The 16,037-nt window shown below is 39.8% G+C and overlaps 2 protein-coding genes across 7 annotated transcripts; one reads left to right on the forward strand and one right to left on the reverse strand.

The window, feature by feature from the left end:
• Positions 1-132: 132 nt before the first annotated feature.
• LOC125205422 (uncharacterized) lies at positions 133-5,104 on the forward strand. 2 transcript variants are annotated; one of them, XM_048104345.2, is made up of 6 exons: positions 133-437; positions 543-1,056; positions 1,183-1,904; positions 1,996-2,085; positions 3,628-4,410; positions 4,627-5,104. In XM_048104345.2, the coding sequence occupies exons 2-6, from the start codon at positions 969-971 to the stop codon at positions 4,762-4,764; spliced, it is 1,821 nt and encodes a 606-aa protein (XP_047960302.1). In that variant the 5' UTR covers positions 133-437; positions 543-968; the 3' UTR covers positions 4,765-5,104. The 2 variants fall into 2 exon arrangements, with proteins under 2 accessions (XP_047960302.1, XP_088917257.1); XM_089061131.1 differs by having other exon boundaries at positions 133-1,056.
• A 663-nt stretch (positions 5,105-5,767) lies between these two features.
• On the reverse strand, positions 5,768-14,719 carry LOC125205419 (PHD finger family protein). 5 transcript variants are annotated; one of them, XM_048104337.2, is made up of 20 exons: positions 12,967-14,719; positions 11,640-11,725; positions 11,311-11,395; positions 11,038-11,225; positions 10,841-10,924; positions 10,329-10,706; positions 10,046-10,106; positions 9,694-9,790; positions 9,430-9,536; positions 9,115-9,363; positions 8,735-8,976; positions 8,429-8,659; positions 8,090-8,311; positions 7,936-7,989; positions 7,790-7,855; positions 7,547-7,687; positions 7,408-7,461; positions 7,173-7,232; positions 6,528-6,923; positions 5,768-6,404 (listed from the first exon to the last, which is right to left on the reverse strand). In XM_048104337.2, exons 1-20 carry the CDS (start codon positions 14,306-14,308, stop codon positions 6,240-6,242), a joined length of 4,308 nt encoding a protein of 1,435 aa, XP_047960294.1. In that variant the 5' UTR covers positions 14,309-14,719; the 3' UTR covers positions 5,768-6,239. The 5 variants fall into 5 exon arrangements, with proteins under 5 accessions (XP_047960294.1, XP_047960296.1, XP_047960297.1 ...); XM_048104339.2 differs by having other exon boundaries at positions 5,768-6,401; positions 12,967-14,718; XM_048104340.2 differs by having other exon boundaries at positions 6,262-6,434.
• Between the last annotated feature and the right edge of the window lie 1,318 nt (positions 14,720-16,037).

Here is a 16,037-nt window from a genome sequence, read left to right on the forward strand (position 1 = left end):
GGATTGACTTTATCAGCTCAATTTTCCATTTTTATCCACAATCCGAATAGATTAACCCGATGCTTTTAAAAGCTGAACATTGACATCCCTCCCGAGTATATACTTTAGTTTCTCAAGTCCACAAAATCGAAAAAAATCAAATTAAAAGACACAATATTTATTTGTGTACCCTAAGATTAGCCTCTCTACATTCACATTTAAATCCATCGTTGATGAAATTCACATCTTAATTTCGCCGCCTGCATTTTTCCTGCTGCCAAACACGTAAACTGCAAAAACGCTCAACAACTGCGAATTCACAATCTTTCCATTTTCTCCGTTCCCAAATTCGACCTTATATACTGTTTTGTGGTGAAGTTTTTCACTACTTTTAGTGTGGCGATTGTTGGAGGGGATATGGTTTTGTACGATCCCTTTTTAGGGGAATTTTTCACGAGGTAGGGTTACTTCTCTCCCTCTCTCAATCGATTTTTCGTATTTGGATATCTATGCGAACGAATTAGGTTTTTTCCTGGTTTCTGAGTGTATTTATCAATCGACAGAGCCTAGTTTTGGGGGAATTTGTCATTTAGGGTTTGCCTTTTTGATTCGCCGCATATCACATTCTGTTCACGGTTATCAGTGTGTGGTTTTGTGACATTTCAAGCGAGGGAAGATCGTGTATTGGCGATTTAATCGTGGAATTTGGCGGTTGGAATTGAAATTGTTAACAATGGAGTGAAGTAGGAAGAATTTTGATTGTTGATTGAATATTACGTGAGGATTGTGGGACAGTTAAGCAGGACGGTTGCATTCCTGGGGGTTGGGGAGAGTTTGGTTTCCAGGAGTTAATACACCGTCTAAAGGCACTGTTTGTGGGTCTAGAAAGCACGTTACATTCGAAAGGATTTATCTTGGGGATAATCAGTACTGTGTTGTGGCATTAGAATTTATTCTTTCTAAGAATAACTGGATCATGTCTGGTGCTGATGGAAAGAACTGAGCCAGCATTAGTTCCAGAATGGTTGAGATGCACAGGAAATATTGCCGGAGGTGGCGCAGCACTCCATATCTCAGGTAAAGTTACTTCGATGATCTTTCACGCATTCACTGCACTTTTTAATTTACCGATCATTTGCTCTGCCTGGATGTTTGGATTGTTATAATCTGGTTTTGATTGTTAATTTCTGTTTTTCTTGTCAGATACTTCTTCGCCGCGAAGTAGGCCTTTTAGGAGCAATAGTGAGAAGGAAAGCTCACATTACCTTCAGAGGAGTTCTTCGTCGAATTCTAGGCGTAGTTCAGGTAGTAATGGCTCTGCGAAGCATCCGTATAGTAGTTTCTCAAGGAGCCACTGGGACAGAAACCGTGACAGGGAGAAAGAGAAGTCTATTTCTGAGGACTTCTGGGAGCATGGCTCTTCTGACCCTTTGGTGGGTATATTAACTAGTAAAGTTGAGAGAAATGCCTTGAGGCGTTCTCAGTCATTGGTTTCAAGAAAGACTGGTGAACCTTCACCTCAGAGAGTAGATAACAAGGACTCACCTATTCCTGGGAATGGTGTCCTTTCGCGGGGGAGCAAGCTAAATGTAATTCAGAAGTCTGTGTTTGAAAAGGATTTTCCATCGCTGGGGACTGAAGATAAGCAAGGTGTAGCGGGAATTAGGAGAGTCTCATCTCCTGGTTTGAGTTCTGCTGTTCAAAGTTTGCCCATGGGCAGCTCAGGGTTTCTTGGTGGTGAGAAATGGACATCTGCTTTAGCAGAGGTGCCTGCTGCTGCTGCAAATAATGGCACATGTCACTCTCCTGTCCAACAGAATGTTTCTACATTTCCAAATTCATCTTCTGGGGTTTCTAGTACTGTTGGTCTTAATATGGCCGAGGCACTGTCACAGCCTGCAACACGTGTTAATGCTAATCCCCAGGTAATTAGTGAATGTTCCTTATATGTTCATATATTTATATCTTTGCTAGTGATTACATTGTAACTTATAGTTTCTTCAATGAAAATTGCAGCTACCAGATAAGAGTCAGAGACTTGAGGAGTTGGCCATCAAGCAATCGAGACAATTAATTCCTGTGACACCTTCAATGCCTAAACCATTGGTAAAAGGAGTGATTATGCTACATTATTTAGATTATCTGATTATATGATGACACCTTGCAAAATTCTCATTCACCTTGAACATTATAGCAGTTCTGCTGTGACATTTTAATTTTAAGCCCTTACTTTTACTCTCTTGTTTACAAAATAAAAGCATGAGGTGCTACTTTATTTATAGCCAAGGCAAAACATGTTTTGTCAGATCCTATAGACAACAGGATAGCATGCAATTCGTCTCTATTAATTTATATGCCTAGCATGTGTTTTTTCTCAGCATGACTGTATTCGCTGTTTCAGACTTCAGCAATGATAAATTCATCCAGGCACGCCTGTCTTGAGCACACAGCCTTACTTTTTTTCTTCTGTGTGGAGTAGTTAGAGGCATGGGGTCTTATTTAAAAAAAAAAAAGTAGTTGAATGGTATAAGTATCTGAAACAGATAATTGGCCTCTATAAGGACTTGGTGCACACACTCACTTCTAAAAGTTTGTGAGTGTTCTATGACAGTTGAGTTTCCTTTTTCTTCCTCCTGAATTAATGCAACATCACGGTACTAAAACTGTTACTAGTTCTCACTGCCGTAATACCCTGTCATATGACTACAAATAAATGTGCCCCTCATCAAATTCTTTCATGCCATGCCTTTTCTGGTAGAGCCCATCCAATTCTCCTTCAGTTTTAGTGATGACCTTGTTTTTCGTACTCTTGTGTTGCCACTTGCCAGATCCTTAAAAGTTGGTTGTTGGTAGTACAACACAGGCAGGCCAATTTTGTAAAAGTCTGATTGAATCAGTTATTCTTTTTCTCATAACCATCAAATTCACTGTAATTTGTTATGTATTTGAGTGTGTTGTGGAATTGGTAAACATCTGCTGACGAATTGGTTCTACTCTGAGAATTTAAACTAACTGAGTGTAGTAACTAGTAACTACTAGTCTGATCAAGTTTGGGCAATATGTAGTTGAGACACTGTGTGATTATGAGTCTCTGTCAGGAAAGCACTGCTACTTACGATTCCACTCCTCTTTTCTTCTATTTATAGGGAGATTCCTATGGCCATATCTCTGCTAGACTATTAGAACTACCAAACCTAAAAGAGTTTACCCCTCAATGCATGCAGTATGTTGTTTCTAGGATTTTACATGCAAACATTAGTTATTGCGGCAAACTTTGTCATGCTCTGTACTTGCCCAACTAATCTAGTTGATACTGAGCATGCCATATCTCTTCTGCATTTTTCCAAATCTATACTTTGCATTCATATTTACAACTAGTTCAGACTATGAGTTACTTAAATATGGAACTATATCAAATGATGGTCAAAAGTTAATCTGCTCTGTATACTGATGCGCTGTCATGAATCATGATCATTGATTATGTTGAGCTAGCTTTTCTTAATTCACAGTAAATGCAACCTATGTAAATGGTCATTATATCACTTCTTGGCTTATATGTTTGCTATAATGTAATGCGTTGGATGGCAAGTGGTGTTCTTGTCTTTGACTAGGATGATTGTATGTGTTAAAATCGGCTACACTTTTCAGGTTCCTGGCACTGCAGATAAATCAAAGCAATCAAAGATTGCTCTGAGAACCAATGAGATGACTTTGGCACCCAAGGCTATTCATGCACAACCCAATTCTTCTCATTCTGTTAATCAATCTCGTGCTGGACAAACCAGGTCTGATTCTGCAAGCAACTCTCATGTTGGAAAGTTTCTGGTTCTTAAACCCGGCCGTGAAAGTATCGTCGTTGGACAAAAGGATGTAAATAGTGCACCTGGTAATGGCAATGGAAAAGTAGCTAAAGATGGCCAGCTTGCTATGGGTTCAAGTACTGCGACTGCATCAAATAGTGCAAGCAATGTGAGGGTTTCTGTTCTTGAAAACAAGTCTGCTGCCCTATCTCTAGGATCAAGATCCCCCGTGGAAAAGAAATCGCCCCAATCTCTGGCACAAAGTAGAAGTGAATTCTTTAATCTGATGAGGAGGAAAACCTCAGTCCGTGCTCCTGCCATTCACTCAGATTCAAGTTCGGATATTCTCTCTCCCACTGCAGAGACAACTGTAGAAAATTGTAAAGAAGGCCATGCTTCTGACACTCCTTGTGTTTTGGAGAATGGAAACCAGATGGTGTGTAATGGTGATAGATATGACATTACTGAGAAGACAGGATGTCTTCCGGATGTCGGAGACAGTAGCTTGTCTAGTCATGGATCAATTTACCCTGATGCAGAAGAGGCTGCTTTCCTTCGATCACTTGGCTGGGAGGAAAATGGTGAAGATGAAGGATTAACTGAGGAAGAGATTAATGCTTTTTATCAGGAGGTGAGTCTGCCCAGTATTTATTTGTTACTACTAGTTCGATGTAGCACAATATTAGTAGTATTTCTTAGGGAATAATGGTGCATCCGCCATAAACTCCGAGACAATCCAAGTTGAAGAAAGCAATATGACATGTATACATTTGCTAAGATGGTCATTTGTTTTGTTAGCTCATCACCACGTACGTCTTAATTGACCCCTGTTACGTATTCTATGCAGTACATGAAGCAGAGGCCATCCATGGCAGCGTGTCAAAGCTCTCAGCCCAAGCAGCCTACACCGTCAAAACTTCCCAATGCTATTTCAGATGTTGCAATATCTGACTCCAGCTCCTCTGAGTCAGAGCCCGAAGCTTGATTGTCAGGACCATGCTGAAAGTTATGTGGAGAACTCAATTTTGTTTGCTTTTTGTTCTAGAGGAGACCTAAGGTTTTTGGTTGATAAGGATTTTTGGCTGTGGCAGAATGAGGGGCCGTATAATAAAATAGCTGGCACCTGATATTGGCAGAAACGGCATCTTGTTGACCGGTCTACGTCTGAAAGACAGGATAGGGGATGCACTCTTGCATTTTGCATTGACAGTAGTTGGTAGGACTTCTTTATGGTATTTTCTTTCTAGAGGTTGGGAAAAGAAGTTGCCATGTTTTGATTAATTTTACGCCAATAGAAAGGAAATGAAAAGTGGGTTACATATTTATTCTTTTGTTTGTAGGTTGGCTATTTTTTTGCTAATTCTCTTCACTTTTCCTGCACATTAATGTGGCATATAAAACAAATTTTATAAATGAGAAATAAGTCCTTTGAAACAGCAGCAAAGCATAAATTTGTGTTTCTACATTCTCATTTTCTTTCCTATACTTGCTGTTTTTCTTCATACTGCTACGGTTGCACATCTTTGTTTTTGAGCAGCAAGTGAGGCTTCGAGCCTTCTCCCCCACGTGGTGGAAGCTGTTCGTAACTAGTTTGTGCTTGATCTTGCTTAACAACTTCAAGCACTGTTGTGACAAAATTGAACAATTATGTAATTGAGACAACCAAAAACGTAAAGAGAAATAGATTTACATGTTTCACCAACATTGTTGGCTATGAACATGAGCAGAAAATCGAGAACACTATTCAGATTGTTTTCGGATTTCAGAGTTATATGTGCCCTATTTCTATATAAATAGGCACACACAGATTCAAGGCATACTACCAAGCACGGTATAAACAATATCTGTAACATGCGACTACCAGCAGACGTTTGAGTATCACACATGGGAGTACTACATAAGATAGATATAAATACATCTCATTCAGTCATTGATCACTGAACACATACATCAAAATAAATATAAATTGTTTGGACAGAAACCTTGGATGAATCTAATTGGACTAAATTGCGTTGATTCTTTTAATCATGATACCACTACTATATACACAACTTTACAAGATACTACAAGAAACATAGGCAGATGGTTTTGTACAATTATTACAAGCAGCAGAGCTCCATTGCCCCCTTTCCAACTAGGAAATGTATAATTTAGTTTAAAAAGGTAGTAAAAAATAAAGAAATAAGATGGCCAGAGAAATTGAGCCGCTGGACATACATACAATGGGAAAAATACACCCAATCCCACTTTACAGTATACTCTGACATGCATGTACAACAATGGTTCCGATCTATCATCATCTGCGCCGGTGAAATCGGCCCTTTCGGCATTAAACAGGGCCATACTGTTTGCCCTGTGTAGCATCAAATGTCCCAGGGAGATGATGATATGCATCGGGACTCAGCCGATGCAACGTCTCAGATCTAAAACGAGAGTGTCAGGCGAAACAAGTCTAACCTTTTATGTTCCATCTGGTTCTCGTGCTCGGGCATCTGAGACGGTCTCCTTGTCCTTGGATAGGCATCGTATTGGAACGTAAACGAATCCTTTTGGTAGCCGCTGATTCTTCATGGATGCTTGGTCTGATGTCATTATGAGCTCTTTTTCGAAGGTTTCAGTGTGCTGCTATACCAACATTTAACAAGAAGGCACATCCTATTAATTTGAAAAGTAGAATAATGTGACATATATCACGATATACATTATACGAAAAGAATATGAATTTTGGAAACCTGGTCATGGACGTACTTTTCTACTTCTCGTTCGTTTTTCAGTGTCATTGGAGGGATTCCTCGGTTTGGCGGAAGGTCTCTGGGGGATTTTCTTCCCAGCAAAAGACTGTCTCTCTGGTGGTTTCAGAGAATTGACATTCTGCGATGTTGAACTGTCCTCTGTTCTCTGATCGTTATCCACGGTCATGGGGATTTTAACACGCCTCTTACCAGCGACTGTGCTGTCGACCGATATGTCATCTGATCTTTGAATCATTTCACTGCTTGTGTAACCATCAGTGTAACCTTTGATGGAGGTTGTTGCAGATTCTGAACTAACTTCAGGTTGGTAAAATGGATGACGAGCCAAGTTAGACAAAACGGAGTCTCGACTTGAAGCAAGAATATCATGAGAGCAAAGAACCAATTCACGCTGCAAAGTAGAAGGTTAGGTTAGTATTTGATTAGTATATACTCCCTCCGTCCCCCATTATTATTTTTATAAAACGAGTGCAGAAACGGAAGTGTGACTCCTAATGGGGGACGGAGGGAGTATAACGATAGGAGCAAGAAAGAGGAGAAGTTGCTAACAGCAGTATAACAATGAGAAAACATAAGAAGTGATTCCATTAATATAGAATCGGTAATTGATCTATGAAAATTCCCAGGGAAGTAATCTTACTTTCAATTTCTCCCTTTTTATAATTCTCTCGCACAAAAGTCGCAATCTCTCCAATTCAACCTACAGGAATCATAGCAGAAAGACCAAACATCAGCTCTTGATAAATTTCGCTGAAGAATTTACATCAGAACACTTCTTATTTATGGGTTCAACTAACAAAGAACTATCTAAAACAGCTGAATGAGGTACAATGAGCAGATTAAACCAACCAAATATTGCACCAGCTATCACTTACCCTGACTTGCTTAAGGCTCTTGAACTCTTCCACACCATGCTTCTGAGTGTCAGCCTGACATATACAAAACTCAAAAGTTATATTGCATGGAAACCACCTCTTCACAAAAATTTACAAGGCAGAAGGAAAGAAGTCAAACCTTTGCTTTTTGTTCAACACTGTGCTTTTCACAGTAAGCCTTATGCTGCAACTTGTCACCATTAGTCCTCACAGTCATGTAGAAACCAGCACTTCTAGCACAAGTAGGATGAAATGTGGTTTGACAGTGACCGTAACTACACTGCAGATAAGCAAAATAACAGAGAAAAATGACTTATGCATGGAAGACAACTTCAAAGTAGGAAGCATGACAGACAGATAAAAATAAATCTGATGTCTTCACCTTAAGGCAAACACCCTGTTTTCGACGGCAAACAGTGCAAGTATCACATCCCCTAGACACATTATCCTGGAAAACAAATAGAGCTGCTTTAAACTAAAGAAGAACAAAGACCAATGGGGAAGACAGGTATAGTGACAGCCAGTTACCATGCCCACAATAGGACTGACTTGTCCCCTTTTGTATGTTGACTCTAAAACCCACTACATCAAGATCAAAATAAGAACACTTTAGCTTTGAGAAGGATGCCAGGGATACAATTTCCAGATAGAAATAAATGGCAGATTAGAAAGAATCAATTACTTCAGCACATAAGGCATGTATCCATTGGCCACCAACTGACTTTCTAAAAGCACCTGCAGTGCCTCCACATAGACCACATTCGGCAACATAGTAGGGCTTCTCCCAAGAATTTGTTGCCAGAGCTCCCGAACCCCGAGAAGAAAATAAGTCCTCACACAATTCACAGTGCCATGGCCCAGTGGCACTTCTATCACTACAGTAGCAATCCATGTGAACTGTAATCTGCATTCCAAAAAGAATTGGCGCAAGCAGTAATATATATCTGATTGTCCATGAAACATGCAGAAATGTAAGATCAGAACTTTGAAGAGAATTTCAAAAGAATGTTATGGCAAGAACCTTGCAACTTGAACAAACTAAAACAGGATTCAAGGCAGTCTCTGGACGTCTGCATACGTCACATGTCCTAGGATGGTCTTTCAAGAACTCAGAAGTTGACCGGGCAGAATCCGAGTTCACATCAGATGAAGACCTCACGACAGCAGCCCTTGAAGTAGTCTCTTTTGCTCGAGGATTGAGCTTGGAGTAGAACCCAGGTCTTACATCAGATGAACCATTCTTATGAAGATCCTGGATGAAAACACATATATGAAAAAAGTTCGAAGCAATAGATCCAAAATCAAGGAAATTTTAGAAAAAGTGTACCTCATGTTGATCTTCTAGTGTGTCCTTCCTAAGTGATGATATTCTAGAGGAAGCTGCAGCTGCAGCAGTTGCAGCAGCCAGTACAGCTTGAGCTTCTTTATGCCTACGTTCTTTCCTTCCCTGCTTTTTGGCTTCTCTAAGCTCAAGATTATACTGACTAACCAGAACAGCATCCCATTTTTGTTTTCCTGCAGCATCTAACTCCTGTGGAAGACTCCTAACAACCTTTGAAATCAAATCATCTGCCAGATTGATACAGCAAGGAAAATATTCAGTACCCACTTAAAATGGTATAACTCTAATCAACCACACAATGTGCACTAATATGCCACAGAAAAAAGAAAACATAGAAGAAATGCTAACAGGTTTAGAGTAGAGACCACTTATTCGTTTTCTCATAGTAGCATTGCAAATGAGCTGTTGTTGATAATATATAAGCGCTCCTTCCACTTCATCTCCAGGAGATAGTTTTAATATACCCAGGTTTCTTGCCTTGGCCAATTGATCAATATTCAAACCCTCACAACTGGTAGTCTGGTCAGAAGATGTAGCTGGACGGTTATCAATATTGCAACCAAGACCTGAACTGGAAGATACTTTCATCTGCGAAACTTCCCGATCTCTCAAAACTGCCAAGAAACTAATCAATCCCGGAATTTGACAGGCAAAAAACGGAGAAGCAGACAGGAACCTACCTGCAGACTGGTCGGATACAACTTTTTCAAGCATGTCACTCTTGGTCTGCATCAATTTACAGTAGATAAATGGATGGATGTATGAAGCATGGTTTACTTCCCCATTTCTAAATAACAAAATGCAAGAAAGAGGTCAGTGTCGAAGAAACCCGATCTTAGACAAGACAACTAAAAGGAGAACTAACTAGAATCTAGTTAAGACCCCTTACTGCATCCATAAGTCATTGAGAGGGTAAATAAAAGGAATCTCAAATAAAAGATTACCTGAAAACGAGTGAACAGGCATCCATCGTCTGAGATTGTTTGGTTTCCCCAACCAGATCATCTTCAGAGAGACACTGCACTAGAGCTCTGAGCTCGTCTGCCAATGACAGAATAAAATCAGAAGAAGCACATACATACCAAAAAACAAGGTAGGAGCAAACAAGGAATTCCAGGACCCAAGATGTAAAAAATAATTAAAATGATGCAAGATGCCAATGAGTGAAGCAACAGCAGTAGCTTGTATTGTGTTGAGTAAAAAGTTCTGTCTAACATCTATACATTCTTTTTTAGAGCTAGTTTCACAGGTCTAGAACCTCAGTATCCTTGAGTAAAACAATTTAAGAAAACAAACCTTCAATTTTGACAGAATTATTTGCTGAATTATCTTGCTGTTGCTGAGGACCGGGCAAAACCTGCATACCAGAAAGTAAAACTTTTAAATGCCTCATTAAAGCCAAGGAAAACCGACAAAGGCAAGAATCAGAGTTAAATCTACAGTCAATTTTACATAAAAACAACGCGAATTTCATTTCGCGAAATTAAAGTTAAACAGTAAATTACTTAAGTATATAACAGAAATTGACCTTCCGTACATTTATACTTCCAAAAAAGCAGACTGAAAATAGTATCAATACCGTTTTGGACTCATCCGGCCAGGAGTCACTTAGCACGTCATTGGAGTGTTCTCCAACAAGAAGAGATAGACAGGCATCGCCCTCAGTTGTTTCGTTGTGAGTCTTGTCAGTTGAAAGGCATGAGTTATCGTCTTTCATAGTCCACACACTGCTTTTGGTTCTTCTCCGAGGTGGCACAGATTTAACTGGAACAGCGTCAGAGATATCAGACTCCTCTATTGAAACATCACCAACACCTTCAGCTACACCTAGCATGGGCTTTGATCCTAAAGATGATCTAATCATCACTTGCAAAGTCTTTTGTAGGTTACCAACATGAACATGGGTCTTCAACCATTTAAGTAATTTATATTGCAACTCAGGAACCATGTGATTTTCCTGTATAAACAAAAATGGGATAATGAGAAGATAAGTAACCAGGAAGTAGGACCAGCAAGTTCAACCAAAAGTAATTGGTCTGGAACAAGAAATATCTTAACTGACTCTGCTCAGTAAATTAATCAAAGCATTACCTTGAGTACTGTATTTAAAGAATCAGCAGAAACACCAATCTCTGAGGCGAGATCTCCAGCATTAACTTTCCCTAGATCGATCAACTGTGAAAACAAAATATAAAAAATAGGATAAGTAACACAAAGAATCTGCCAAAAGAAAGGAAACAAAATCAAGTAAAATATAATATCTGGCTGTTCTGGTAATCATTCAATACCTTCTTCAAAACCATAGAGAAATTGGGAGGACCGCAAGTATCGACGCCCTCATTGCCATTCCTATCTGCAGAATGAAGAGCAGTACGAAGTGCAACTCCATTTTCTGGGTGATTGTCAGAACTTGTACTATCTACCAAGTCCTCCCCATCCAGAACAACATCATTCAGCTTGCGAAGATCCAAATCAGCTATTCCAAAGTAAATAACCAACTTATAACCATTCTTGTGGTTAATGATATCACTCATGCTTTCTAACATAAAAAGTAATTTCACCTGTCAACGGAATGTCCCCAATATCTTGACAGCCACTGTCAGACTGGACTTCTGAATGCTTTGAACAAAAAGCACGCAATTCAACCTAAAAGATATGGCATACATCAATATCAGTGCAAAAATTGTAGAAGACTGAATATTACAACATGAAGAACCTCGAAGGGCAATAAGGCAAGATATGCACATGCATGCACATGCTAATAACATCCCAAAATGTATGTAAAATCACTCATGATTATTAGGACAACAGTTCCACTGAAGTTAATAATATGAAGGGTGGACTAACTGTTGGTCCATAACTAATAACATAAGACCAAAAAGAAAAACACCTCATCAGATCTAATCTTGCCCCATATCTCCATTCTGTGTTTTGCTTCCCTTGCACAAATAGGATGGAACGATGCTCTGCACGATCCTAATAAACACCAAAGGAAACAAATCTAATCAGTATACCAACACCTGGATAAAGACAAAAGGAATCATAATCATCAATTTCAAGAAGACAGATATCTCATGATATAAGACGACTCTATTTAAAATGTTCTTATTTACCAGAAAGATGAAACAAAAAACCCAACATCCTTTACAGAAGTACCAGCTATGCAAGACCATACAGCAGAGAGGAACTCTATTCCAATATTACAGCTATTCAGGTCAAAATTTATCACTAAACTAATTCAGTTTAACCACACAAGTATAACGAAAACCACGTGCAAGTTGGACCACTCTTCCGGCATAAATTAATATATCTTGGTTGGACAAATTTGGGTCAAATGTACCAATTAACTTAGCCTGTTAGTCCAGAAATCTTTTCTATGGAGAATGAGTTAGAAACCCTTAAGCTCTCTACAGAGTGATCTTAAAGTGGGTACAGAAATATCTAATGTAGTTTTCTCAGTTCAATAAGGGGGACAAAATCTAATTCAAGAGTATAGGGTCTACTGCCAGCAATTAAGTAGCTTCCAGTTATTTACTAGTTGAAGGTGTCATCCCCACTTGAATATATTGAGGAATAATAGAGTGTAGGCAGCTGCATCAATATGTTTCCATAATAGAAGAAATGCCTATTGTTCTCCTGTTAATAGCATTCGATATAGTACGAGTAAACAAATCTTAAGTCAATAACAATATTGTGGGAAATTAATTTTTGTCGTGAAATCTTGAAAGAATCTTGGAGAATATTAGCCGACCATCTTGATATTTTAAACCACCCCACTTGACAGGGCTCATCAGCATTGAAAAGATCATTATTCAAAATGTGACCAGAAAAAGAATATCATACAAAATTGCTGATATTAAGCAGTAGCATAAATATTCAGAGGTGCTGGCCATCATTGTCATTGCACATATGTATGAATTTCCATATCGAATGTTCAAATGCCCCATTCCATACATTTAAATTTGAATACCAAGGCTTTTATTACTTATGTTTACTCAAGGCTACAAGTTCTAATACCTATAAAGAAAAGCATAGAACATGAACAGCTTCCTGGGAATCAAATACTTATAAGATGATAAAACCAACAGTTAATGAGCGATAAGGATTAATATATGAACTTATAAAACCGCAGCAGATTACAAATAGCACAGATTCTTCATCCTGACACCTTACAAAAAATGTAGGAGCCTCTAACATAAGAAAGCAACAAAACATACCATTGCTGCATCGGACACAGGTACCGTGCTTAACCTTGCACAAATAACAAATTATCTTCCTTCTTGTGTCCTTCAATTCTTCCATATTAATGATAGATTCCGTTGTACCAATGTTATCAAGATAAACCTCAGGCATCCACAGGCAACAAAATAAATGAGCGAACTTCGACTTAGACTCGTCATTCTCGTTTCCAAGTCCTCTTTCCAGCACAGGTTTCAGGGCACCACCTTGCTTTGGACAGAGTAAACATGGTTTCTCTACACTCATGTCCACAATATTCCTCCATTTACACCATGAGCATAACCACAAACCATCTACATCTTCTTGAACTCCATAACACTTTTGATGCACCACCATCCCACAAGAAGAACACTTGATCAACTTATTCAAGAGGTCGCCAATGTCACCATAACTACAATAATGGCACACAGACTCTAAACCTTCAACTGGACGTACTGCAAGGAGCTTGTCCAGCCCAGCATCTTTCCCGAAAAGCTTTCGTTTCTTGGAGGGCCGCTCTGATGCCAAATAAATCCTGTTCCTTGAACCTAGAAGCCATTCTACACCACTACAAGAAGTAGTAACTTCCTCGCTATTCAGTCTTTCGTCAGCACCATTTTCTTCAATAATTTCCAATTCCTTTCTTTCGACTTCATCATCATCAACAATATCCATAGAACAAGGCCCATTCTCTTCTTTCTCAATCTTCACACCCGGGTTCAACTCAACACTATTTTCCAAGTTCAAGCTGTCCTCACAGGCTCTTGAAAGCATCCTATTGATCATGCCATATCGGTTACACAAACTTTCATCATTATCCAAAGCCGGGACTAAGAAACACTTCTCACTGCTCGAACACCCAACATTCGAAACCCTCTGAAGCCTCTCGACATCCTCAGCAGTCAATTCACGAAAATATTCCTCATTCTCCGCCCAAAAGTTGTTCCCCCGAGACCTCCCCGAGGCCGAGGACTTCTTGTGCTCCGAGCTCGAGTGCAACTTCTTGTGCCGTTTCCTACTATCCGATTGCCTACTCAACAAATGCGACACCCCACTAGGTAAACTGTTCCCACTAGAAACCAACGCGGTGGGCACTTGAGAGTCCTCCGAATCAAAGGGGGAACGAAACGACAGCGCCTTGAAAGCTTGAGCATACAAACCAAGCTCAACTCTACAAGCCGGGGGCAATTTCGTAAATTCCAAAGAATACGAGGGCTTTTCCGTAAATTCCCGCTTCAAATTAGGGCTGCCGCAATTCGAACCAATTACCTTCGCCTGGGCGGCGCCCCTACCACCACCGGCCATCCCCTTCCTCCGCCTCTGGCATCTGCCGCCAGTCATCGCGTTCCACTACCGCCGCCCTTGCACCATACCATTCCCAACAACAACAAGCCCTAAAATCCTAATTTCACCCTAAATAAAAACGATTTCCGAAAAATTCAATCCCCGTCCTACGAAATACAGGCTCTAACAGAGAGAAAAGGAGAAGAAGCGCGGAGGGGGAAGAGAGATTGAACGCATCTGCTTCGTTCTCGGTTGCGGCTAGGGTTAGGGTTCCTATTCGGTTTTGGGGGTAAAAAACAATTTGGGGCTATTTTTTAATTATTTTGGGGTCAGTTTCGTTATTTGGAATTGGATCCGTTTCGAAATAATCCTTTTTTTCGCTTTCTAGAGAGAGAAAGAGTCGCGTTTTTTGATAGAGAAAATAGTGCGTGTGTGTGTGAGAGAGAAAGAGAGCAAGTGAGAGAAAGGGAGAGTGCGAGTAAAGTGTACCCGCTTCCAAATTTAAAGGACGCGTCGTTTGGGAGTCATTGACTGCATTCGGTGTACTGAGCCAAGCCAATGAATATTAGTGTTTTTGATAGACTTATATATGAAGGGTGACGTGGGAGATTCGGATTGGGTTTGGTATTTGACTTGGATTTTGTGTATATGTGCACTTGGAGGCAGGGAACCGAAATTAGTGGCTACTTACTTTCTTGCAATGTGGTCCTGTTGGAATTTATATTTGCATACAGGGGCCTGTGGAAGTTAGAATTAGTAGATGGACACCTAGTTTTCTGAGTGATTGCATATCTTGGTGAGTATATATTGTTTTTTTATTTTTTTAAAGGGAAGAAGCTGAGATTCTTTAGTTGAGAGAATCTTTGGGATTTTTTCAGTGAAATGGGGGCCCGGGATGGCTCCGCAATGGGGGGAGAGGCGGCAGAGGCGGACGTCGTCGGCGCGGCCCGATATCCGCAATGCCCGTTTGGGTGGGACAACGTATGGGGGTGGGTGGTTCGATTTTGTTTAAATTAAAAAATTATAATAAAGTCTCAATTTTCATTCAAATTATTAACAATCTCTCACAAAAATCGTCTCTCTGAAAAATGAATCTGAGGCTGGACAAAAAAACCCTTTGCAATCAAGATATAAAAATGTTCACGGAAGCCATAACTAATGGAAAAAGTTCGGTCAAACACCAGCGTTTTCCATAGTTGATTCGCATGTTCTAAATCAACATCTATGAATTTTGAATGTTTTAATTTTTTTCGTAATTAATGAATAAATTTAGCATTATTATATTTCTTTATCGTAGTTCAATTTTACAACTACAATATAATGTAAATTAATATAAGAGGCGTGAATAGGGGCGTGGTGGGTGGAGACGCCCCCGTCATGGAGTTGAGCGCAAAAAAAGAAGGGAATGATGACATTGCGGAAGTTGTAGCATGATGAGAGGCACCCACTGTGGATGCTCATAGAGTATATTGACTGTAAGGTCTCGTCTCGGATGCCCGGATGAGGGCTGAATCGGGGTCCTACCATATGGCACACCAGATGGGTTGGCCCTGATTTTAGCCCTGTGGAAGGCGGAGAACCTGGGTGAAGGCTGATCCTCTGTCCTGCGATACTATGGTGACACTCGATTAGATTCTAGCAAAAAAAAAACGAGACAAAATTAGGTGTGTCCCATGTGAGTTTTGTTAAATAATCATGATTTTATTAGCTATTTGATTCTATTTTGTAAAACTGTTTAACCCGATTTGGCGCTAAACCTGATGGAGATGCGACGAGTACAAGTAAT

Source organism: Salvia hispanica, chromosome 6 (assembly GCF_029641045.1).
Source record: "Salvia hispanica isolate PSC_SH4W2 chromosome 6, Shi_PSC_v1, whole genome shotgun sequence".
Classification (NCBI taxonomy): Eukaryota; Viridiplantae; Streptophyta; class Magnoliopsida; order Lamiales; family Lamiaceae; genus Salvia; species Salvia hispanica.